The following is a 25,428-nucleotide window of genomic DNA, read 5'->3' as shown; positions in this document are numbered from 1 at the left end:
ACAAAATCGTGTTCACACCGTCTCTCCACTCAGTCGTTTCATGGCATTCACTACCCATCTCTACTTAGCCTTCATCATTCCTGACTTAAGAGTCTTCATTTTAAAATATGGCTCAGAGTACAGCTACAATCTCTTTGATCATTCTGTATCTTTGTTTTTATTGGATTTTCCCCAAAGGCTGTAGAGGATCAGTAATCTAGAAGAGGCCCTGTGTCCCTTGGAGTATAGACAGCAGCAAGTCTAAAAATGACAAGGAAAAGCACTGGGGTTTGTTAATTTTAGTGTCATGAGCACCCAAATATATATATTATAGACAATATATTATAGAAAATGCATTGATCTGGTCAATATTCATTTATTTATTTATTATTATTTATTTCTCTCCCCTTCCCCCCCACCCGGGTTGTCTGGTCTCTGTGTCTATTTGCTGCACCTTCTTTGCCCACTTCTGTTGTTGTCTTCTTTTGTCTGCTTCTGTTGTTGTCAGTGGCACGGGAATCTGTGTTTCTTTTTGTTGCATCATCTTGTTGTGTCAGCTCTCCTTATGTGCAGCACCATTCCTGGGCAGGCTGTACTCTCTTTCGCACTGGGCGGCTCTCCTTATGGGGCGCACTCCTTGTGTGTGCGTGGGGCTCCCCTACACAGGGGACACCCCTGCGTGGCACGGCACTCCTTGCGCGCATCAGCACTGTGCATGGGCCAGCTCCACATGGGTCAAGGAGGCCCGGGGTTTGAACCACGGACCTCCCATGTGGTAGATGGACGCCCTAACCACTGGGCCAAGTCCGCCGCCCTAGTCAACAATTATTGACCATTAGGCACTTCTTCGTGTCTTAGTGATGGCTGTGTGTGGCAGGGGTGAGGCATGATAAAGGAATGTAAGGAGATGAGAACAAGGCCTCTGGGAGAAATCTCTGCCTCTCTTTTAAAACAATGTGGGAAATAGGTACATTTCATTTTCAGAAAAGAATGAAGGGTCCTTTAGTAGAATCCAAAGAGATCCAGTTCAAAGGGGTGGCGGGGGCCCACTTGCCAGCTCAGGAGTGGAGTAGGAATCAGTTCTAAATTAATCTGTTCCAGCTAGCCTGTCCTGGTCCTGCAGCCTGAACCCGTATTTTGCACAGCGTAATTTTTTTTACAACTGTAAAGGAGGTATGTGGGATCTCAAGACTGGACAGATTCTTAATTAGGTGACTTGAGACTCCCAATGTAGGAGTTTTGGGAGACTGCTTTGGAACCTAAATTCTTTCCCCCCAATAATGCTATTAATACAGAAACCTGGCTTTGGAGTGACATTGCTTCCTGGGGAAGGATCGAGATTAATTGCACTTTTCATGCCCTGTACTTTCTGCATTACCTGTAATAATAATGTACATAGATTAGGTAGGGAGGATATTAAACAGAAGGATTTATGAACATTTGAATATTAAGTTGGTTATCTGTGGCTACCTTAAATGCAAGGTTGTCAAAAATAATTACAGTATACTAGCAAATACTGGCTACCAGAGACAATATAAATACCCTGAGTCAGTGCATATTGGGCTTTTGGCATGAATCATTTGCTCAACAAGGATTGGGAATACGTTCTTCATATTTATGAGGAGGAAATGAAAAGAGCATGGGATGTGGGAGGGGTGAGGAACAAGCAAAATGAATGGTGTCGCAGACCTACTGTAGTCAACCCAGTACAGCCGCAGCTTGGTGCAGGGAGGGCGACATTTGGACTGTGGGAAGCTTGGCAGTGCAACTGCACGTTTTGTATGCATGAGAGGGTTTTTTGATGCTTCTTTTAGTAGGCGCATCACTGATATTCCAGTTTGACGGTCAGGGACATTTGTAGAGAGTGTGGAGAGTGAGGTCACTAAGTGGTTTGCAGTTGACTTCTGTAAAACGAAGTTGTCAAGTAGAAGACATTTGAGGAAGATATTGATGAATGCCCATCTATCTACAGGGCGGGTAAACATACCCAGGTGTTAATTTCTCAATGCAGAAAGCAGTGATGACATGGAAAGCAATGGCTGTGCAAAAAATTATGATAGATTAAATCAGGCCGTTCTAAAAGCAGCTGATGTTTGCTAGTTAGGTTAACAGTTCAAACTCTTCTACACTGTCAGAGATTTATTCCACGTTAGTGAGGCTCCCCATTTTCACTTGCTGTACTGTACATTGTCTTCCTAAGGACCAGCTACCTGAAATGTAGTATTAAATTGTTAGCAAATATGATAATCCTGAGAAATTATTTTGTGTTAACAGTGCCATAAAAGCAGTGGCAAATTACATATGCCATTTTGACCTTCATTTGTGGATTTTTAGTTATAATGTATTTATATATAGTTTAGGTTTGGCTTCCAAGCAAATCCAATATGGTTTCTGACTCAGAGTGACCCATCCAGTTGAAAAATGCATGGAAAAAAATCAGCAAATAATTATTGAGTATTTGCTATATACCAAGCTCTATGCTAAGCTTGGGTTTACAGTAGTAACAGTGAAAGTTTTAACCTTTGTGGTTCTTAAATTTATGTGGGAAGACAGATATTGAATAAGTAATCTCACCAATATGTTGTTATAGATTTACTTGTTTAGATGGGAAGAATTTCCTGCTTCCCTTTCAGAGATAGGATTGGCACTGTGCAGGATGGGTGGTGGGAGGGACTTGGTGCTCCATGCAGAGATGGAGGTAGAAGCCTTCTTCCCTAAGCAAGATAAAAATAAAGCACTAAGGACTTGTTGCTGGGATCAAAATGATGTACTGGCCAGCTAGATTGTTGCCCAGAGATGTAGAGCAAATAACTGAGCACGTGCTTTATGCTGGACATCAGGGATGAGGATCTTCTGGAAAATGGGCATATGACATGCATTGCTGGTATCCTAACAGGAGAGATTTGGGATTGAAACTTATAATGCTTTCCTTAACTGGCTCTGACTAGAGCAAGGGGATGCTAAGCTGCAAATTACACTTAAGATTTTAATGAAATCTCCAAGGTGGCCCCACATATTTAAGTTGTAGAGTAGGTATTGGTAAAGCTCATTTCCAACTTGAAATGCAGGCTTCATTCTCTCCCAGTTACCGAATGGTGTGCTATCCTGAGGATAATTCTACCCTGGTTATGGAAATTGCACTGCAGACCCCCACTACTACCACTAAATAGAAACTTTAAGAGGGCTTTGTGCAAGTCATATTAGACGTATAATATTGAGGCATCAGGGCGTTCACTCCCTATTATTCTATGATTCTTGGGATTTTATAAAATGTATCTAGCAACAAAATGTGTATTTCTCAGTATGCAGCATGGTGGTCATTGAAGAATGTGATAGGTTCTCTGTCAGATTTAAATGCATTACAAGAATCACCAGAGTTTGCTTTTTCTAAAACCTGACAGCCTTCTGATGCTCAGAAGCAATTGGCAGCCTGGTCCTGGGACCTGCATGCACAGCTGCCTTCTGCTGGGCTGTGTCCAGAGTGTCTCCTGGGCTCCTGCCCTCCAGGAGCTGCACATCCAGCTAACCAAGGCCATGTCTGAGCGAGTGACTTTGAGGTTCCGCGGATGAAACTCCTTCCTGGGGGCCACCTGAATCCCCTTATAACTGCTGGAGAACATTAAGTGGCACCTACTCTAATTAACCTGCTGTCATAAAGCTGCACGAGACATTGTGTTAAATATGCATCTTGAAGCCAAAATGGCAAATTTACCACAGGCATGTTCAGATTAATAGTCTGTATCTCTCTTCTTTCTTCCCAAGAGCCATTTAGGGAACGTGTTAGTGGATATGAAGCTCATTGACATCAAGGACACTCTGCCTGTAGGTTTCATCCCAATTCAGGAGACGGTGGACACACGTGAGTCATCCTTTAGTACCTCTCATCACAATGAATGTTTTTTTCCTCCAGGTATATTTTTAGATATTTTTACGTGCTTTTTTCCTTTGGAAACAACTTAGGAGGCTTTGCTGCACGCCCGTGAATAAACCTTGCTGCATTTGACGCGTATCTGACTCAGTCCTCCGAGGAGTTTGCCAAGTGTTCTGGGTAGCAGCATGTAAATGAGCAGAATGTCCTTTTCTCTTAGATGGCGCTCCCTGAGAGATGTTACTGTACTGGCTTTCTCAAAAAAAAAAAAATGAAACAGTGACACTAGTTATGGTTCATCTTTAGTCCATCCTTTGGTATTGTACAAGACCCAGAAGCAAAGCCAAAAAAAAAAAAGATCAAAAGATGACCAGGGAATACAATGTAATAATGTCCCCATTTTTGGCTCTTAAAGCAAACAAGAAAAATCAGAACCACTGACCAGAATTATATGCAAGTTGGAGTACATAGAGTTAGAATTTGACTGAACATTCTTTCCACTGAGTGGTTCTGAGCAAGGTGAATTTTTCATGAATCAGAAGCTTTTCAGGATCCTGGAATGTTTGAAGTCCTTGTCATGCACATCAGTTATTACATAGCAATAGAAAACCTCTGGATATTTGAGCCTCCTCATTTAGATTGTAATATAACTTGTTTTCTTTTCTTTTTAGTTACATTTCAGCTAACTTTAGGATATCCTCAACAGTGAGCAATAAATAAAAGATAAACATAGAGAATCCTTTCTTTGTGACACACAATTCATTTATGAAATTCGATACTTCATTCTTTGTCTTTATATTTCTATAGTTAGCCCATTGTGGACCCACTATTTTTGTGCTGTTTATTTAGGGTCTTTTTTTTTTGCTAGCGTTTCATACAGATCAGATTTTCCATATCTAGAAGCACCCACATGACTGTAATTTTTATCAAACAAGTAGATTGTATTGTGTAATGTACTTTTATTTTTTAAATGGTCTCCTCACTTTTGGGTTTGCTTGTAGTTGTTTGTTTTTATATATATTAACTAATAAGCATAATGACTCATACTTAGCATGTATTTACTGTATGTCAGTCCCAGTGATAAATGCTTTACATACCTGATTTCATTTTATCTTCAGAAGACCCGTGCCAAAAAGCTGCAATAACCAAGTGTGTGTTACTGGCATAAGGACACACACTTGGTTATTGTAACTTTGTGGCAAATTTTGAAATTGAGGTTTGAGTCCTCCAACTTTGTTTTTCTTTTTCAATATTGTTTTGTCCATTTTGGGTCTCTTGAATTTCCATGTGAATTTTAGGATCAGCTTGTCAATTTCTGCAAAGAAGCCAACTGGACTTTTGGTAGGAATTACATTGAATCTGTAGATAAGTTTCGTTATATTTGGTTTTCTTTGTGAGGTCTACAAGTCTTTAAGGCTATTGGAGCATAGTCCTCTGTGGTCTGCCTCTAATCTTTCTCTCCAGACATCTTCAAGTACCCTGTACTGTACCCAGAGTGAGCCCCCACTGGGCCCTCTTCATGCCCATTTCTTTCCTGACTCAGTATTTGCTTTATTGTTTTCTCTACCTTCCTCTCAAGTCTTAATGTCCACACCTGGGGTCTTTCAAGGCTTGGCTTACCCACTCCCACCTGCATGAGGCAGTCTGCTCCCTAGATACCAGTGTGAGGCAAGTGCTCTCCACTCTCCCCAGACAGACAACAAACACGGAGGGCCTTGTGATGTCAGGCCCTGCAGCACTCGGAAATAAAGGTGAATAAGATACTGACCCTTCCCTCAAGGAGCTTAGTCTAGTAGGTGCGCCAGACCTTGTATTAGAACATGCCCAGACAGGGCTCTCAGCTGGAGGAGATGAGGGACCCTGTCTGTCTTCTTCATTGCCTTTCATTGGCACCTAGCCCACCCTCCTTTATTGAAGAGAGGGAGGGAAGTAAAAGTGGTGGGATTTCTGCTTCTGAATTCTCATCTTTACCTCTGTTAGGACAAACCACAGCTTTGAAGGGTAGGAGGAATTTGGGCTCTAGAGTCAAACTTGCCTAGTATTGAGTCTGGCTCTGCCACTTATAAATCACTTTACCCTCCTGGATCTCAGTTTCATCTGTTAAAAAAACCGGGGGGTGGGGGTGGGGGGGAAGGAGAGAGTTAACCATCTCATAATGTTGTCTTTAGCTTATACTCTAATCATTTATGTTTTTTCTTCATGTCTTTGCTACTTACCTCTTTCTTTGAGAGCAGGATCTGAGTTGAATTAATCTTTGAATCACCTACATTACCTAGCACACACAGCATCTTTCTTATAGGATGGGTTCAATAATATAAGCTTTATTACTCTTTGCTCCAAATTAGCTTTCAGAAATATCAATTCACAGTGCCATTAGTGGTAACAGGATGTACTTGTTTTCCATAGGGCCTGTCAGCATAGATTTTTAATTTGTATTTTAACTTTATTTAATTTTTACTTCATTATTTATTAGCAACATGGAACATGTTCACAAGTGTTTGTTACTTTTGCTTATTCTTATATGAATAGTCTGCTTAAAAACTAAAATTAGCGTGTTGTTTGTATTAATTTCCCACTCCCCACCAACTGCATGTTTTCCTTAGTTTTAAAATTTGCATTAGTTTGTTTTTGACAGTTAATTGAACTTACCCTGTCTTTCTACTGATATACTATAGACCACAAGAGATTTCCCCTTCTATGTTTTCCCTCAGTTTGTTGAACTACTTAGATGAAGAGACCTTAGTTAAGGGCTGGATCCTGTCTGAGCCGTGGTCTGGCCTCTGGGTGGCCCATAATGCTCATAGGCCTGGGTGGGAAAGCTGCTTTCCCCTGCCTGCGGGCGCCTCATTGCTGCCCTGAGGACATCCTGAGCCAGGTCCTGGGATCTCATCAGGTGCCTTATCACACAAGGGCTTGGTTTAGGATGTTCCCTTCATTTCCAGTCCTGTGGCCATGTGCTGGAACCCTTATCCAGGGTGCAGTAGAGTTCAGGCTGTCCAGATAAACCTTGTGGTCAACTCTGTGTAGGCTAAGAGCATTTAAGGCCCTGATTTTATAGAGTCAGAAAAAAAAATGAGACTGGTAATTAATTTAAAATACAGTTTGTTGTAATCCATATAGCACTTTAGAAACTAGAAGACTATTTGTTTTAGTAAAGTGCTGTGTACTTTCTCTGTGTTCATTAGCATGACTGAACACATTTCTATTGACTATGTATAATATGTTTATTTAAAATTAGGCCTACTTAAGCATGTGTAATTAGTGGCTCCATCTCTTCTCCTGTGTTTGCTGTAGATGGAGGAGTAGAGCCAAGAGCAGTGTGGCAAAGCAAGTAAAAGTACCTGCATTTTGGTCTACTTTGAGGAATGTTTCACCCTCTTTACATTTTCAAAGACCTGATTTTATTACCTCCTAATTTTTGAACATGCAGCATTGCCATGGAGTAGTTTATTCCTCCCAGGCTACACTCCATGCCTTTTTGGGAAAAAATGACTGGAGCCTGCATTCAGATGGTGTCACTCCCAGCTTGTAGAGTAGCCCTCACACCGTGAAAAGAACACACAAAGTTTCTGAGTTTCCATCTGGCTCTCTGAAAACAGGCCTGCCCTTCCCCTCCTCATTCTACTCCTTGATTTGGGTATACTTTTGAGTCAGATGTATTAGCTTTTTGCTTATTTCCTACCACAGAATTGAAAGTTCTTGAAAGTCAATTACAAAACTAAAATAAATTGTGTGCCTAGAGGCTGACTTGCAGTAATGATAAGAATACTCATAGCTCTTCCTTATTGAGCACTTACTGTGTGCCAGGCACTTGGATAAAGGAATTGTATATTTAGTTACATTTAAACTACCTGTCAGGTGGGGTCTCATTAACTCCCTTTTACAGATACTGAAACCTAGGATCAGAGAAATTAAGTAACTTTCCTAAGGACACAAGGCAAGAAAATGGTAGCATTGGGATTTCAACCCATCCTGTCTGCCTAATCTGAAAGACTGCAACTGGTTGATACTCATGTTTAAAAATGTAAACAAACAAAATACCATGTTAGTCACCCTTGGAGGTTGCTAGGGCAACAAATCATTACTTTAAAACTTGATAAAAGAATCACCTATTTACCCTTTCTGTCCTAAACATACTGTCAGGAAGATCAAATAGTTGATGAAGAAAGTTGTTTTTCGATGGAAGAATTCCAGCTTATAAATGCAGAAGGAATGACAGAATTAGAAAATCACTATTTTTCAATGAAATTATGGATCTAGGCAACAATTATCTAGGGATGAGAAAACTGTTCAGACAAAAATTGTTGAGGCACTTTATATCTGAGGGACCAGAGTAACACCACCAAAACCTACCAGGAATGGCACAGTGGGACTCCGGGCTTTGGGATGTAATGCCATGGGAAATAACATGCACCACCTGTGACATGTTCTTGCCTAAAAACTTTAACCTGAGTCTGATCAAGCCATTAGCTCTAACTGCCGATTTACTGGAAATATGGAGAAATGACCCAGTTTCTTCAACTTACCAGTGCCCTGAAGAAAACGGGAGGGTGAAGAGCATTGTTAGAGAACCAATAAAAAATGGCAAACCATTTATTGGCATTTTATTGGCATTTTATTGGCAAACCAATAAAAAAATGACAGTTTCAAGATAATGGAGACAATTTAAATATGAAGGAATTACTCTTCATTTTGTTAGGAATGATAATGGCATGGTGGTCATGTTAAAATATTTTTTTCTATCATAGATGCCTACTGATATTTTTATGGGTGACCTGATATTGCATCAGGGATTCATTTTTAAGTACTCCAGCAAAATTAAAGGGAACATTTGGGAGTGGGGTGAGAGTGAAACAAGCTTGCTCTTTGTTGGTGATTGTTGAAACTGGGTGATAGGAACATATGGATTCATTATACTATTAACTTTACTTTGAGGTAGGTCTGAAAATTTCTGTAATGAAAAGACAAAAGCCTACATTGTAAGTGTGTAAATACTCAGGGCCTCAGAGTATAGGTACCCAGTGACGTGAGAAGAGAGCAGAAATTTTGGTTATGGTTTTTGGAAGCCAACTCCGTGGGTTTATTGTAAAGCTGCTTCTAATTTTGGAGGTGGTTGTACTCATGGGAGCCCTTTCTCAGTAGGGGATGTCTGGGGGGTCCCAAAACAGGGTGACTGATGCCCACTCTGCAGTCACAGCATGTCCATTGCTGCCCTTTGGAAGTCAGGAAGGGTAGAGCCAGTCCTTCTATCGGGCCAAGTTAGGTGACTGGGCACTTTGCTGTCAGAAAGGGATTGTGATAGGAGACAGGATGTTGAGAATATAGATCTTGGTGTCTCTGAAAAACTCATACCTTTTCTGCTGTTGTTTTCTTCAGAGGAAGTGGTTTTTAGAAAGAAGAGGCTATGCATTAAATTTATACCACGGGATTCAACTGAAGCTGCAATTTGTGACATTCGAATCATGGGCCGGACCAAGCAAGCACCTCCTCAGTACACCTTTATTGGGTAAGTCTTAATAAAAATCTCAACTGCTTCTCTCTGCTGAGAACCCTCTGCCACTCCTGATGCTAAAGTCCTAAGGATTTCAGGGTGACCCGTGAGTCACTGGTGCTCTTTCTCTCATCACCCTCTCTGGCCTTAGCTCTCATTGCTGCCTCTCCTGCTTGTGCACACTCATCCCAGAACCCCCCACTCCCCACTGTTGACTTCTTTGTGCCTTTGTTCACGTTGTGCTCCTTATAGGTGCCTTTCTTTCCCCTTGTGTGTATTCATCTGTTGAGCTCCTCTGGAGACTTTCCAGATACTTTAATGCCAAGGTGGTCTCTCCTTCATGATACCACTGGGCCTTGACTCTCCATACTGTTTATTTATTTGAGCACCAATTATGTACCACTGGCCTGAAGACACTGGATATGGTGGCGTGCAAGGCAAACAAGGACCCTGCTCTTAAGGTGTTGATTTCTAAAAAAGAGAGACAAACAATAAGCAAATAAATAAATAAAACTTCAGGTAGTGAAGGAAATGAAACACTGTTTCAGCTAGGGTTATCAGGAACATGCCATCTGAGCAGAGACCTAAATGTCAAAATAAACCTGCCATGGAAAGATTTGAAGGCAAAGCCTTTTAGGCAGATAAGAGCAAGTATGAAAGTAGAAATGAGCATGGCAGGTTTGGGGAACAGAAGATAGACTAGAGTGACTGGAGCAGACAAAGACAATGGTATCGGGGATGAAGAAATCATTGAAGTCTAATCTCAGTTACTGTGTGTATTTTTAATGGCAAATGCTACTATTTTTAAAAATTCAATTTTAACCAGTTTAAATAATCCTATAGAATAGATTTATACCATATATCTTGATAATGAAAACTAGAATCTTACTTGGAGTTGTCCTGGGTGGTGCTCCAGGGACAATTGCCAGACATTGTATGTCCTCCCATGGCCCACTGGATGGAACGTGGGAGAGTGTGGGCTATGGTGTGGACCACGGGCCATGGGGTGCAGCGATGCCCAGAGATGTACTCACCAGATGCAATGGATGTGTCATGATGATGGGGGAGAGTGTTACTGTGGGGGGAGTGGTGGGATGGGGGCAGTGGGGGTGAATGGGGACCTCATATTTTTTGAATGTAATATTTTTTAAAAAATGAATAAATTGAGTAGAATTTGGAAAATAAAATAAAAGGGAAACACTTAAAAAAACTACAATCTTTTTTTCTTTTATATCATTTTGTAAAGATTGCTAATAAAAGTATTTTTTTATTTCATCTTGGGGAAAAAAATTCTTTTCCAGAGGAAGACAATTCTAGTGTTATTTTTAAGTAAGAAAATAGAATTCAGCATTCAGAACTCTAAGTCACATATTCTTTAAAATGTGCACAATTTCACCTGTTACTTTCCAGGCGTTTAGGGTGTCACACGGGCGAGGAGATAACCTTAGATTCGGAAGGGCTCCGCCAGACTGACTGCTGGAGCCCTGACTAGGAGATAGTGAAATCAGCAAAGCTGATAGGAGTCAGTCATCTAAGAAGACATGGTCGTGTGGTTTTAGAATAGTTCCTATAGTTTACTGAGTATACCAGGAGTAAACTGCTTTCATTTTTTGAAGAGATGGTATTCCTATATATAAGGTTCCAAAAATCCAGTTTTATGGGGCACTTGAGGAGTTGGAAATTGGATGCAACTGAAATCGTCGTGTTACAGTTTCTGAGAGCAGGTCTGCCTGTGCGGTGGGGGCGGGCTGTGGTGGCGAGCATCTGGAGTGTCAGGACATGTGGCGTGCATGTGAAGGCGCAGGGCGTCCGTGGGGCCCTTTTGTGTCTAGTCTTAGTTGTTGTGGTTCCTGAGGCAGGTACCTTGGGCTTTGTGGTTTGAAGAAGTCTCCAGGCATGGTGGGAGATTTCCTGGCCCTGAGAATGAGGCAGACGGCAGGTGACACCGGGCTTGTAAGGGGCTTTACCCTTGAAATTGGAGCACGTTGTGGGGTAGGATGGGGCTTATTCCTTTTAGGGATGAACACCAGGCATAAATGTCTGTCAGTCTGTTTCTCCATCTGTCTCACACAAATTGCCCAGAGGATTTGAAGTTGATTATCACATAAAACCTGCAGTAAAAAGGCAAAATAAAAAGCATTTTAAAAAATGAGAGCCAGGGAAAAATGCCTATAGGACTAGGGAGTCGAGCTCAGAGGTGGGTAGAAGATGATGACCAGGTGGTAATGGCCTGTGCATTGGGGACAATTGCCTCCACATTAGTCTCCTAACTGTGACCCTAGAGAACAAAGTGAGGTGATGTAACTGATTTTGCATGGATAAGAATTGATTCTCTGGTATTTGAGGCTATGGCTTTTTTGTAACTAGTTGGTTTCTTAGTCGCTTAGGTAAATGCTTTGTGCTGAAGAGCGCCATGAAGATTTCTCTTTTCTCCTAAAGGGAACTGAACAACATGGGGATCTGGTATCGAATGGGCAGAGTACCAAGAAATCATGACTCATCTCAACCTACAACTCCTTCCCAATCATCAGCTGCTTCCACCCCAGCCCCCAACCTTCCCAGGTGAGGCTTTGTCAGTGACATCTTGTGCTGTTATTGATGTTTCAGTTATGTGGTCTTGTGCTCTACCAGAGATCATTTTAGAATACGTTCACTTAATATCTGCTGAACAAGTACAGAATCTAGCTGGAAAATTGCAGTACTCTTTAGAGGGGATTTAATCCAATTAGAAATATTTGTATTACATGAATTTAAAGTCCATTCTTTATTCTATTTCATACATATTCTGTAGGCTCCTATAATAGTAGAATATGCAACTTACAAGTGACTTGCTAGTTATACCCAAAAGCAAAGAGTATCTACACCTGCAAGAGGTACAGTTCCTTCCATCTGCCTCGTAAGACCTAAACCCCTTCTCAGTCTGAAGCAGAGTGTGGGCATCACCATCCCCAAATCCTCAAGATTTAGGAATGAGCAAACATAAAGGGGGACTGCAACCATGGACTAAAGTAGATTTATAATTGTAGTATCGGGAAAACTTGTAACACTGACGTAAAGATAGCGGTTACCAGAGGTTCTGAGGGGAGGCGGAGGGAATAAGTGGAACATAGACAATTTTAGGGCATTGGAATTGTTCTGCATTATTTTGCAATGATGGATGTAGGCCATTAGAAACCTTGTCAAAACCTATAAAATTGTATGGTGCGAAGTATAAACCATAATGTAAACTGTAGGCCATGGTTTATACCAATGCTTCAGTGTTCATCAATTGTAAAAAATGGAGAAGCGTACTTGGCCCGATGGATAGGGCATCTGCCTACCACGTGGGAGGTCCAAGGTTCAAACCCCGGGCCTCCTTGACCCGTATGGAGCTGGCCCATGCGCAGTGCTGATGTGCACAAGGAGTGCCCTGCCACGCAGGGGTGTCCCCCACATAGGGGAGCCCCACCGCAAGGAGTGCGCCCCCCCAAGGAGAGCCACCCAGCGCAAAAGAAAGTGCAGCCTGCCCAAGAATGGCACCACACACATGGAAAACTGACACAACAAGATCACGGAACAAAAAGAAACACAGATTCCCAGTGCCGCTGATAAGGATAGAAGCCGTCACAGAAGAACACACAGTGAATGGACACAGAGAGCAGACAACCGGGGCAGGGGGAGAGAAATAAATAAAAAATAAATCTTAAAAAAAAAATTGTAACAAATGTACCACACTCATGTAAGATATTATTGATAGGGGGAAATGTGAGAGAGGGAGGGACTGAGGTATATGGGAATCCCCTATATTTTTGATGTAGCATTTCTATAATCTAAAATTTCTTTAAAAATAAAGTTTAAAAAATTGGATTGCTATTCCAAAGAGCTCATTACTGCACATAGACACATACTTTGAAGCCATGTAGTTGGGATCCCAGATCTTTCTTCTTAGGTGGGATTCCTTCTCTGCCTTGGCTCATTTGATACCCAGGGGCATTGGTGGTAATTATGTTCATATTTCCTTTTCCCAGTGAGCCACAGACTATTTAAGAAATGGGTATTTTGAATATGAGAGAGTAGTAAGTACTTTTTCAGAAGATGTTCATTTTAGTAATTGTTTCCGTGAAGGAACTTGGATAACTGATTTCATTTGTAACCAAGTTAATAGGTTCTACATTTTTGCAGAAAGCAGATGGTAAAAAGAAATCTATCAAATAAAGAAACTCTGCATCGCTAGTAATGAATTTTTGAGGACAAAGAACAAACAGCGATGATGGGTTGAGTTCAAGACAGGGATTTAAAAAGTAAATAAAATAAAAGGGGTAAGGCAGCAGTATTTGGGGATTGATGTAGCATAGATGGGAATGGATCTAAAAGTTTTCATGTGGATGAATAGAGAGTCACAAAATCTCACCTCCTCCTGGCCCCACACACCCACACCCTGCCCTCCGGGTTGGTGAGCAGGAGAGACCCTTGTTGGCCAGGGCTCACTTGGAAGAAGCACCAGAGCACTGCCCTTCCAGGCAGTCCCTATAAAAACAGTCTCGACTTTCTCTTGACAGTTTCCCAAACCACTCTTGGTATTTAACTACCCCTCGAATCTCCTGAAACTTGAGAAGTTTTTCATTTTCACTTTGGTATGAAAAGATATGAATGGCTAATGAGTCTCCCAGAGTTGCAGGTTTGAGCAGTTGAGGCTCTGCTTTCCCCAGGAGTGCGAGGCCGGCACAGCTCAGGTCAGCACTTACTCACGCCTTTCGCACTGTCAAGAGCCCTGTCACCACTGTGCCCTGGAGAGCACCGCAGAGGATCACCGTCCCCTGCTCGTGAGCGACGAGTGCAGCTCGGTGCTCCTCGCAGAAGCCAGCAAGCCCCAGGCGGCCTGAGTGTTCTTACTGCCCTGAAGTAGTTACCCCTGTGCTCCGGGAACGTCACGGGTCTGGTAGGGCCCCCAAGTGGGTGCTACCTCAGGACAGGCTGTAACTTTCTGTCGGATAAAGAAAGAACGCTGGTTCTCTCAGACAAAGCAGGGGAAGCGATCCCAGAGCTTGCCAGCCGTGCGAGAGGAGAGTCACTCGCACGTGAAGGGAGAGGGCCCGAGCACCGCAGGCCGCCAGGAGTCAGGCCAGAACTGGAGGGCCGCACACCAGAGCCAGGCGTTCCTAAGGCTTGTGTGTTTTATACCCTCTTGTTGTGCAGTTTATCGTTTACAGTGGCTACAAGGAAATTGGATTAGTTTTGGTTTACTTGCCAAATAAAACAAATGTCAAAATAGTCAATATAAAATGTATTCTAATTTGCCTGAGTTAAGTCAGCCAGTATGCAGTAGAATAATTGAATGTAACATTAATGCTTCCCAGTAAAGACCACTTGTCTGGCCCAAGTTCACCTCCTCACTGTGCAGGTAATTTACAGGTAGTGCGCACACCTGTGTGAGCCTCCTAATTTGTCAGGTTTTTTGTTGTTTTGTTTTTGATATTTTCCTATCCAGTATCTTTGATTTAAAAACAGAACAAAACAAAATGCTGAATATTTATTCAAATTATCCATTGAAGATTTATGAAATGATGAGTGTGTTGGTTTTCTCCTTGAGGCATCAGGTCTCTAAACTCTGCAGGTGCAGAACCTGACATTCCTCTCTCTGGCGGTGAGCTGGGGAGGGCGCTTGTGTTCCAGGTGCCAGGTGTCTACAGTGAGCCTGGGAGAGCTCCAATTTCAAACCTCCCCCCGCCCCCCTTCACATCAGTACACTCGTCGGACCCACAGTTTAGGAAATACAGTCTCTGTTCACCTGCTCCGCACAGCCTATGTCAGAAGCAAGAGGGTGTCGAGTGTATGAGGCAAACGGTTGTACGAGATAGAAGCGGGGCTGGATTCTGGTGCTTCCTCACCGCCAGCACCCTCTTCTCTGAGCCTGGTGTGGGATGTGCGTGTCCCCGAGTGGGAATCTCTGTTGAGGGCCCCGACTTCCAGCCGCCAGAACACGGTTCCCTCGTGCCAGGCTCTTCACCACAGGCCCTTTGGCATGCAGCCCCCGAAGGGCTCAGGCAGCACCACCTTCCTCTGCTTCTCGTATCAGCTGGTGGCCCACGTTGCTGAAGAAGCTGCAGTCACAGATTTAGGCCTCAGGTGTGTCTGTCAGCAGTGCATAGAGTGGGATTTTGATCACAGCCCCAAGCCCAGCTGGTCTTCCCATAGCGTGGGCTGCTTTTCCCATTTGGGTGGAGAGTAGATGTGTCCTGAGAAGAGCCTGGGCAGGGAAGCCAGACCCTGCCTCATTGAACTCTCGCTCTTCCTTCTGTCAGGTCTCCCTCCCCTTGGAGCCCCCATTTCCTCACACGTAACATGAGGCTCCGCGCTTTCAGGGTTGTGAGGATATCATGAGGAAGCATGTCTGCAGTACCTCACACCCTGTCTGCGCTTAGCCAAAGCCAGTTATTTCCTTTTGATAGATTAAAGGTAAATTGAGCTCCCTTTTAAAATATGAAGTCATGTGGTAGGAAGGTGTTCTCTTTAACTGCTGCCCTAGATCCCAAGCTCATCCTCCTGTGCCAGCTTAGTATTCAGCCACTGTGGAGTTATGAGAATAGCACGGTCACCCCAGAGTTGATGGGCTGCTTTCTTACATCTAATACTCAGTGACTTCTCCCCCAGGAGACTGCACAGCTAGCTGCCTCCACCGAGCTACAGATCTAACCTTGGCACGCCTCTGTTTAAAACCCTCATTGGCTCCCCATTCCCTGTAGGATAAAGGCCAGGCTCCTCTCTAAGACATCAAGGCCTCCAAGTCCAGCTTCTTTGAGTTCTTTCCTCTCCTGGACCCAACCTCAAACTTCAAGCTGTAGCCTAACTGACTTGGTAGTAGCCTCCTCTCCGCCTCCTCTTCCTGTTTTGTGCTTCTGTACCCTTGTTCATGTTGATACCTGGGCATCACATGTGTCCTCCATCCCTGCCCAACTAACTCCTATTCAACTTTTAGATTTCAGCTCACAGTAGTGCTCTACCCAGAGACCTTCCCTGAGAGCCCTGTGGCTGGGCCTGGCTGGCCTCTCCTCTCTGAGCACATCTATTGCTACTTTCTTTTTTTTTTTTATTTATTTTCTTTCTTTCTCCACCGCCCCCAATCTGCTCTTTGTGTCCATTCGCTGTGTGTTCTTCTGTGACTGCTTCTATCCTTATCAGCGGCACCGGGAATCTGTGTTTCTTTTTGTTGTGTCATCTTGTGTCAGCTCTCCATGTGTGTGGCACCATTCCTGGGCAGGCTGCACTTTCTTTCGTGCTGGCAGCTCTCCTTACGGGGCGCACTCCTTGCGCGTGGGGCTCCCCTACGCGGGCACGGCACTCCTTGCACGCATCACTGCTGCTCGTGGGCCAGCTCCACATGGGTCAAGGATTTGAACCGCCCAGGGTTTGAACCGCAGACCTCCCATGTGGTAGGCGGACGCCCTATCCATTGGGCTAAGTCCGCTTTCCTATTGTTACTTTCATCTCATGTTGTGGTATCTCTTTATGTCTGACTCTTCTCCCAGAAAGAGAGCTCCTTGAGGGCAGGGACTGTCTTGTTCATTGTTGTCATCCCAGCGCTCAGCCCACATCCAGATATGTATTCAGTTTGCAACAAATGCTTCTCAAACCACTGTGTACCCCGTGCTGCCGCCACTCCAGACTCCTCCTGAGACCCCAAGCACTCTGCAGGGAAAGTAATACAAATTTGTATTGCTTCCATAGAGAAGCTTGTTTTGTCTTTTTACGGAATATAGAAAATAATGAAAAAGCAGAAATTCCATTTCCAGTGAGCAAACACTCATAACATTTTGTGGTATTTCCTTCAAGTCTTTTTTTCTGTGCACTTTTTACATAGGTGATACTATATAGATAATAGTAGGTTTGTGTTCTGCTATTTTTCCCACTTTTTATTATTTAAAATTATACCATAATCATAAGAAATACTTCTTAAACCGTGGTCTTTATGTGACACAGGGAGCAAGTTGCTAATGCCAAGGCTGGAGGAGAGTGTGGTGAGACAGCGCCCTCTACCGACCAAACTTGGAGAAGGCAGGAGGAACAGCGTGCTGGTGCCTGGCTGAGGGGTAGCTGGCAGGCCACTTTCCCTGCAAATCCTGTATGACTTGAGAAGGAGTGAGGGAGTGGTCAGTAGCAGGCACTGCTGCCTTCTTGAGCCTGCTACCTTTTAGTTTCTGTCTCAAAAAGCTGAAAACTTGTATCCTGCCTCCATTTCTTATTTTATCACTCATATTACAAAGAATTCCCTGCCACTTTTTGGAAAGCTGTTATCTCCAGCTTTACTTCAGCTGATGAGCACCAGTACTCCAAGAGTGTGGATGAGCGAATGGCTCTGTGTCAACCTGGGAGGAGGCTCTTGGTAGATTGCTGCTCCCTGGCTTCCTGAACAGTGTAATCAGTGGCTTGATAAAGACATCAGAGGCATGTTTATCAGATTTGCAGATGACATAGAGTCATTAGGAAGAACTGATGTGCTAAATGACAGAATCAGTACTTTATATCTCCTCCATGGGTTAGAGCATCCTTTTGGAACCAAGAGATGAAAGGTGATGGGCACATGTGTAAAGGGCCCCACTTAGGTACAAAAAATCAATTGCATAAGAACCAACTTGAGACATGGCTTAGTGGTTTGTGTGAAATGATGGGAATGGCCACAAGCTTTGGGCTGTGTTCAACACAGCCTGGTGTGCCTGTTGGGGGACATCCCACAGAGTCCTGCCCCTGCCAGGTGCATCGATAGAGTTGAGTCCTTTATGTGCACCACCTTGTAAAATTTCCCTGTATTAAGTGTTGATTTGGAGTATGAAGCACCATTTAGTTTTTTGTTTTGTTTTAATTTTTTTTTAAGATTTTTTAAAAAATTTATTTCTCTCCCCTTCCCTCCCAACCCCCCTGTTGTCTGCTCTCTGTGTCCATTCACTGTGTGTTCTTCTGTGACCACCTCTATCCTTATCAGCGGCACAAGGAATCTGTGTTTCTTTCTGTTGCGTCATCTTGTTGTGTCAGCTCTCCATGTGCGCGGCGCCATTCTCGGGCAGGCTGCACTTTCTTTCATGCTGGGCAGCTCTCCTTACGAGGTGCACTCCTTGCACGTGGGGCTTCCCCACGTGGGGCTCCCCCCTGCGTGGCATGGCACTCCTTGCATGTATCAGCACTGCACATGGACCAGCTCCACACAGGTCAAGGAGGCCTGGGGTTTGAACCTTGGACCTCCCATGTGGTAGGCGGATGCCCTAACCACTGGGCCAAGTCCGCTTCCCCACCATTTAGTTTTGATCTGCATAGCAACAAGACTCCTAGCTTTTAGATGTTTGAATGATCATTGTGTTGAAGAGAAAGTAGAAGTGTTTCAGGGTTGAGAGCTCCAGAACCAAAATTATATGAGGTTGACTGAAGCTATTATGAGGTAGTTTGGCCTTAACATTAAACATTAAATATTCTGTGGCATCGAAGAAGCTGATCCAAGGGAGAATGTGTACCCAACTACTGGAGGTATTCAAACAGCATTTGGATTTTTCAGATCTTCAGGCACCTTACGCTTTATTTTTTAAATGTATCGTATTCCCAGTCCCTACCATGAGAAATATAGATTCAGCAGACCTTTATGCTGGGGATGAAGACACCTTGCCAAGAGCAGATCAGCACGCCCCAGCGGGCAGAAAGGGTGTGGAGCAGTGCGTTTGCCACTGAGGTTTTCCAGTGCTTCCTTCATCATCTGACTTGTAGCCATTACCTTCTGCCATTCACCAGTGTTGGTGTTAATGAAGGATGGCTGGATGACATTGGAGATGCTGCTGTGGACCGCCGTACCCCACCCCCGACGGCAAGTACAGAGGTGGCTCCTACTGGAATGCCTGACGCCTTGCCGCAGCAATGACACCGTGTCTCAGTCCCAGCACTGACATGCATGAGCTGACAACAAATCTTTGTCCTTTTCGGAGTCCACATGAAATCAACAGTCTGGACTCCAATTTCCAAGACATTTCCTGTTTAGGTGGATGTTAGACTAGAGCGGCCCTAGAAAATCCAGGGCATGTGGTTCCAGTGGCTCCAATCTGCCCTTTCTGTCAACCCGGGGTTTTGAGTCATGGTGCCAGCAGGGGAGCTCCTGCCCCACAGTCCTCAGGTGATGGCACATCCTGTGACCCTTCACGGGCACTGCCCTGCCCTGGCCATTCAGAGCCACGGAGCACGTTGCTGCTTTCCCAGCTGTTGAGTCCTGACCAACACCTTCTGCCTCCTCTTCCAGGTGTCATTCAGGGACCCGAGCTTCCCATATAAGGTGGTATGGAGCTCCTCTGAATTGCTCCAGTAATCTTCCGGTGATTTGTCAGCTTCCAGCAAGTTGTCAGTCACAGGTTCCAAAGTATGTTTCTTAGTGACAGACATAATTGTACTTAACTTTTTGCGTGGATGTTATCAATCTGTGACAGATACTCTGGGAAATGGGGCATTTTGATTGCAGAAGATCTGTCACATGCATTTAGTTTTCCTCTCAGGGACACCGGGATTCAGTCACAACTTTTGCTTGTCGATGTCAGGTTTTGAGAACATAGATCCTTGCTGACCTCAAAAATCGTTCTGTCACTCTGATCCCAGGGCTGTCATCTAAAAGGTTAATAGCTCTTCCTAAAGGAGAGAGAAATCATGCTGTAGGGATCTAGAATTCAGACTGTGCATGCCCAAGCTCTTCCCCATCACAGCCACTGTCAAAAGCCTGTGAGTGCTATGCCCCATCCAGACCTCCCTGACCCTACCTGCTGACCACTGTGAGGATCAGCCCTGCTTCTGCTTGATCAACTCAAAATAAGTCAGGAACAGGGGTGGAGCCTTAAGTCACCCACTAGAGATCTGTTGTCTGTGCTGGCAGCCTAATATCCTCAGACTGCCTTCTGTCACTTTTCAATTATAAAATGGTCTTTGTAACACAGATTACATCCATCACCTGCCCTGTTGCTGCAGGACTTGAATGAGAAGCCCAGAATTGCACAGATCAGGGCGGTTGAGTTTTCCTTTTCCCACTGAGGTGTTTGCCATCCATTTGCCTCTAAGAAGACCCAGTAGTTTCCTTTCAGTGATTGTTAAGAGAAGCCCAGCACTGGCACCCACAGAACAACGAATAAGGCAGTGTATCAGGGAAGTCCAGAGGACTGGAGGGAATTATATTTTAAGAGTTGGAAGCTGCAGTTTAATATAGGGTTCATCACTTATGAGAAGAATTGATGTCCCATGTCATAGATCAGAAGGCAAGGACAAAAGCTGATTCTCCTTATTCCTTTTCTGTTGTTTTTTGTTGTTGTCATTTTTTCTAGTAAAAACAAATTGTGATGTGGATTTTGAATTCAACTTCCAGAGTGGCAAGATGCAGTTTGGGCTTGAGAGTCGATTGGCCGGGAGGTACCCTGCCCTGCTTCCCTTAGAGGAGCTTGGGTCTTGCCAAGCTGGCCTCAGCAGCCATGGTACCTCTGCAGGTTGGGTCCACACATAACTGTAGGTGTGGCTTTCCTTGGAATAAGTAGGTTCCTTTTCCTTCACACTAAAACCACTCATATTTTTGTCTAACTCTGGAGACAGGATGCACGTTTTCATAGCTTTCATCGATGTGACACTCTTCTAAAGATGAAGGCTACAATGCGGGCTCCTTTGCACAGGAAGCAGTGTGCATCGACAAGCCTTAGCACTGTGCATTTGAATTGTCCCCATTCTGCAAGTGGTACCTGCCATCCACTCCAATCGAAAGTACCAAAAGCCAGAGGGCATCTCAGAGACGAACTTGCAAGAGGAGTAGGACCTGAACACTAAATCAAAGCTAGCTTAGAGGTTAGACTTCCTGGGACTCAGGTAATTTAATAAGCTGCATTTACATTCTTTATGTGTAACTTCAAAGTCCTAGTTTGCCTTCCCTTCTGCTGGATTTGTCAGTCATGCACGTCTTTCCTCAGTCTGGAACCTTCATCTTGCTCCCTGCTCAATTAGGCAAGCCTCCTCATGGCTCCTGAGCATGTCCTCTTCATTCCAATAGCATCTGTCCTTTTGCCATTGCTGTGTACTTCACCTCGTGCCAACCCCTTTGCTCTAAAGAGTTAGGCTGGATTCCAAGATGCTTAGCAATGGACCTGTCCACCCTTCAGTCCTGTTGTAGCCCCCACCTCCTCTAGAAAGCCTGGCCAACATTCCCTTTCCCTCTTGCTCACCGCCAGTTACCTGCCCTGTATAATTTGGCATTTCATATTTCCTTGTTATTGCCACATATATTTATGTTTGGTCTCACTGACTAGATTTACTAGTGTACTGATGACAGGAAGTCTCGTGTTTCCTTTTCTTCCTTTGGAGCTTCAGAAAAGGCAAGTCACACAGGAATAACAATGATGATAATACTGTTGTACTGTGCATTGAAATTTAGCAAGTATTTTCAACTGTGTCATCTCATTTGATATTCACATTAAGTTTCTGTGAAAAATACGTGGCCCCAAGATGGCAGAGACCAATGAATTCCAGGTGTCTGGCACATGGCGGGCACTCAGAAAATATTTATTGAATGTATAAAGTGAGCTGGTTTATTTGCATAGGATCAGGCATTATATATTATACATTTATTCCTCTGACTATCCATCCATCCATCCATCTATCCACGACTTACATTTACTAGATACCAAGCACTGTCCAGTGCTTCACAACTAATAACTCATTTAATCCTAATAATAGCTCTGTGGGTCAGGTACTATTATCATCCCGTTTTAAGATGAGGAAACTGAACTCAAGGAGGTTAAATTACTTGCCCAAGGTCACACAGCTAGTAGGTGTGAGAACTAGGATTTGAACCCAAGCAGTCTGATTCCAGAGCCCTTGCTTTTAACTGCTCCCTACTAGCCACTCAGAAACTGCTTGCTGAGTGTGTCATTTGAACCTCTAAGTTTGGATGCTGGCCGAGCTACCTTAGCTTGCAGACTGTCCTTGTGCTCTGATGCACTTGGCCTTATGATCTCTGATTGGGAAACATTTTGTCTGGGAGCTGAGCATGTACCTCAAGAGGCTTGTGGTTGGGGTACGTTCACCCAGGTGTCCCAGGTGTTCTCACATGCAGCTTCTCCCCCTCCTGAAAGCAAACTCCTGACCAGCAGCTGCATGTGTGGATTGGGTGTGGGAAGAGGGGGGAGCTCATTATTTTCCAGAGGCTCTTCTTTCTGGTCAGCAGCCGCCTGAACAGTCTGCATTCACACTCTTTTAGGGGACCAAAAACGTTGGCTGGAGTCCAGGCCACTTGTGTTGTAGATGATGACTGAGGACAACATGTGGAGGCCATACCAGAGAGGGTCCTAGCTTCCCAGACCTGCCCGGATGGCTTCAAAGCCTGCGATGAAGCAGGGCTATAAGCCGGGTGATTTATTCTGGTGATTATGAGAGTGGTGTGAAAGAGACCTACAGAGGAAGGTTGTTTGAATATCTTCAAAATGCTTTTGAACGGATCTGTGACTGCTTTTGTAACAGTATGAAACTTAGTTCTTGTGTCAGAGTAATTTTGAAGGCGAAATTTCATTAGAATGCAGTTTGGTATTGTTAGATATGAATGATGAGTTTAGGCTGAGCAATACACTTTTTGGTATTAATTTTTAATATGGCTTCTTGGGAAGTCAGAGCTTCTATTTAAGAATTGACTATTAGTCAATACAGCTTCCACCTCTGAGCTGGCCTTCTTTGCTTTCACTCTCACACATCAGATTTTGACAAGGTATTTGCTGCTTGTAAATGTGTTTATCTTTGTGATTTTTGTGACTTTGTGAGTGTCTTATTTTCTCGGTGGTTATGATGGTTATATGTGTGGGTTTTTTGTTCCGAAAAGCAGGGTTATAAATGTGAAATTATTTTCTACTATGCCCGATTCTCAAGTGTATGAGGGCTCTTTGTGCAGTTGGTTTAAGCTCCGGGCTTTGGTGAAAGGCCTTTTTCAGGATTATGAAAATAGTTTTCCGTGTGTCAGAACAGATTTATCAGTTCACTTTAGGGTCGGTTTTGTGAACCAGACCATTTAAAGGAGGATATTTTACCTTTTATCAGAGTGGAAGCTGACAGTCTATTTGGAGGTAGCTCTATGGAATATTTCACCTGGGTCTTTCAGTGTAAATCTAATCGCCAAAGTAAAAATGGGAGTTAAATCAGAGATATTTCCTGGGATTTTACTACAGCCCTCTCTCTGCTTTTCTATTTCCAGGCAGGGTTTCAGTTATTAATTTGGATATTTAATAAAATCCTTTGCTTGCAATAACTTTTTAAAGACCTTTTGAGTTTATTTGGTATGGTTTTTACACATGGGTAGGATAGAACTCAACTTGAATATCCTTCTTGAGGAGCAGCTGTTTTGTTTCCAGCTGAATACTAATAATCATTAATATTATTAGAATAAATACAATTATCATTGTCATTATTTCAGCTACATTTTTTGAGCTCTTGTGCCAGGCGTTATGTAAACACACTATGGATATATTGTTCTAATCTTTATAACCAAGCTGTGAGGTGAATAATAGTGTCCTCATTTTAAGAAAAGAGAAAATCGAATCTTGGAGAGACTGTGACTTATCCGAGGGCAGAGAGTTAGGATTTAAAGGGGCCAAGATCTGAGCCCAAGTCTTAACCATCACGTCCTGCCTGCCTTCAGGAGCCTTTGGGCTTCCTAAATTTGAGGACTGGACCTCAGTGTTTCCTGCAGCCAGCAGGCGTGGCCTTGTGTGGGACCAACTATAGCCATAAACTAATCCACACTGTCACCCGCACTTCACCTCCTTATTAGTCATTGCTTTATTTTGCTAAACAAATTGTTTTCCTCAGCTTTTGAGATTGATTGGGCAAGAAGGAAAAGAATGTTGCCTTGGGCTCTTTGTAAGGGGGTTTGTAATTTTTCAGCCCAGGGCCCTTCATTCTCTTCCCTGGCTCTCACGCACAGAGCTTTTATGAATTTGAGTTGGCAGCCCTGCTTCTCTTGGATTTTGGAAAAGCAGATATTTTAGTAGGCTGGAAGAAGATGAAAAGCTAGCAGTGGCCATATGTTCCTTGTTTTTAAAAGTAAGGTCAGTGAGGTTTAGAGACTCTTTAAATATTTCAGTTTATAAGATTAGACTAGATCATCTGGAATGGAAGTGTGGTGCCCTAGGTCCCAGACTTTGCTTTTTACTTCATTTTTTTTTATATGGGAGGTAGGTGTTTTGGCATTGCAGGGTTCAAATGTAATAAAACTTAAATGCAATGAATAAATGCCATGATTTGGAGCATTGCTGTAGCTATGAAAGTTTCCTTTTTTTTTTTTTTAAGTAATCAGTGACTTGAAAAATGTCAGATTGGTATAAGGATTGTAACTTAAGAAACTAAAAATTCCCAAGCTTTAAAGCATATTTTGGCATTTTTCTAAGGAAGCATTTTCTTCACTCAAAACTTCCTAAGTTGAGATTAGACATCCATCCTGAAAAGAACATTTGAATCGTTTGAAATTCAGCACAAGTAGGCATTTTTAGTTAAGACCATACCATATTTTGCCCTCATTTTTTCTTGAGTTATGAGTGTTAAATAATGTGGTTCTTTTGCCTGATTCTAAGATATTCATAGAAGCTCAGATTATGAGTGACCCTCTAGGCCCGAGGTGACTCGTTGATGCTGCCCGTGTCGGGGAGAGGCAGAGCTTCTCATTTCAGTGCACTGAACCGTCTACATTTTTCACTCCAAGAGGAGACCTGAAGAATTTATACTTCCAGGATGCATACTTTGTCACCAACTCAAACTGCTGGGAGTCACCTGGGGGAAGATTGCCTTTGGTCAACACCCACCCCTGTGGAAGGACTACCTGCCTGGCAGGAGGAGGGACGCTGACCCTAATTGTTTCCCAGGGCCTTGCCCTTCCCCCCAGCAGAGCAAGCTGGGAACCCCCTGTGCTTGCTGGCATTTCCTGTCATCTTCCGTTCCCTTTTCATACCTATTCATTTCTAAATTTCAGAAGTAATTTGTCACTTTAGAGGAGGTAGTCATTAATAACCATTATTTAGAACTGTCGAATCTTCCTCTGTGTGTGTGTGTGTCTGAGTTAAGCATCCAAAAAATCGGCCTT

The 25,428-nt window shown here is 43.5% G+C and overlaps 1 protein-coding gene across 6 annotated transcripts in view; it reads left to right on the top strand.

Moving 5' to 3' along the window:
• The window catches only part of MVB12B (multivesicular body subunit 12B), a 207,714-nt gene that overhangs the window by 83,888 nt on the left and 98,398 nt on the right, over nucleotides 1-25,428 (top strand). For 4 of the 6 annotated variants that reach the window (XM_058302360.2, XM_058302362.1, XM_004467225.5 and 1 more), the window contains 3 exons: nucleotides 3,742-3,838; nucleotides 9,224-9,353; nucleotides 11,778-11,900. In XM_058302360.2, the coding sequence (XP_058158343.1) occupies nucleotides 3,742-3,838; nucleotides 9,224-9,353; nucleotides 11,778-11,900 (350 nt within the window). The remainder of the gene's footprint in view (nucleotides 1-3,741; nucleotides 3,839-9,223; nucleotides 9,354-11,777; nucleotides 11,901-25,428) is intronic. The other 2 variants (XM_058302361.1, XM_058302363.2) reach the window with 1 other exon arrangement.

This window comes from Dasypus novemcinctus, chromosome 8 (assembly GCF_030445035.2).
Source record: "Dasypus novemcinctus isolate mDasNov1 chromosome 8, mDasNov1.1.hap2, whole genome shotgun sequence".
In the NCBI taxonomy this organism is placed as follows: domain Eukaryota; kingdom Metazoa; phylum Chordata; class Mammalia; order Cingulata; family Dasypodidae; genus Dasypus; species Dasypus novemcinctus.
This window is presented reverse-complemented; position numbering and strand designations above follow the sequence as displayed.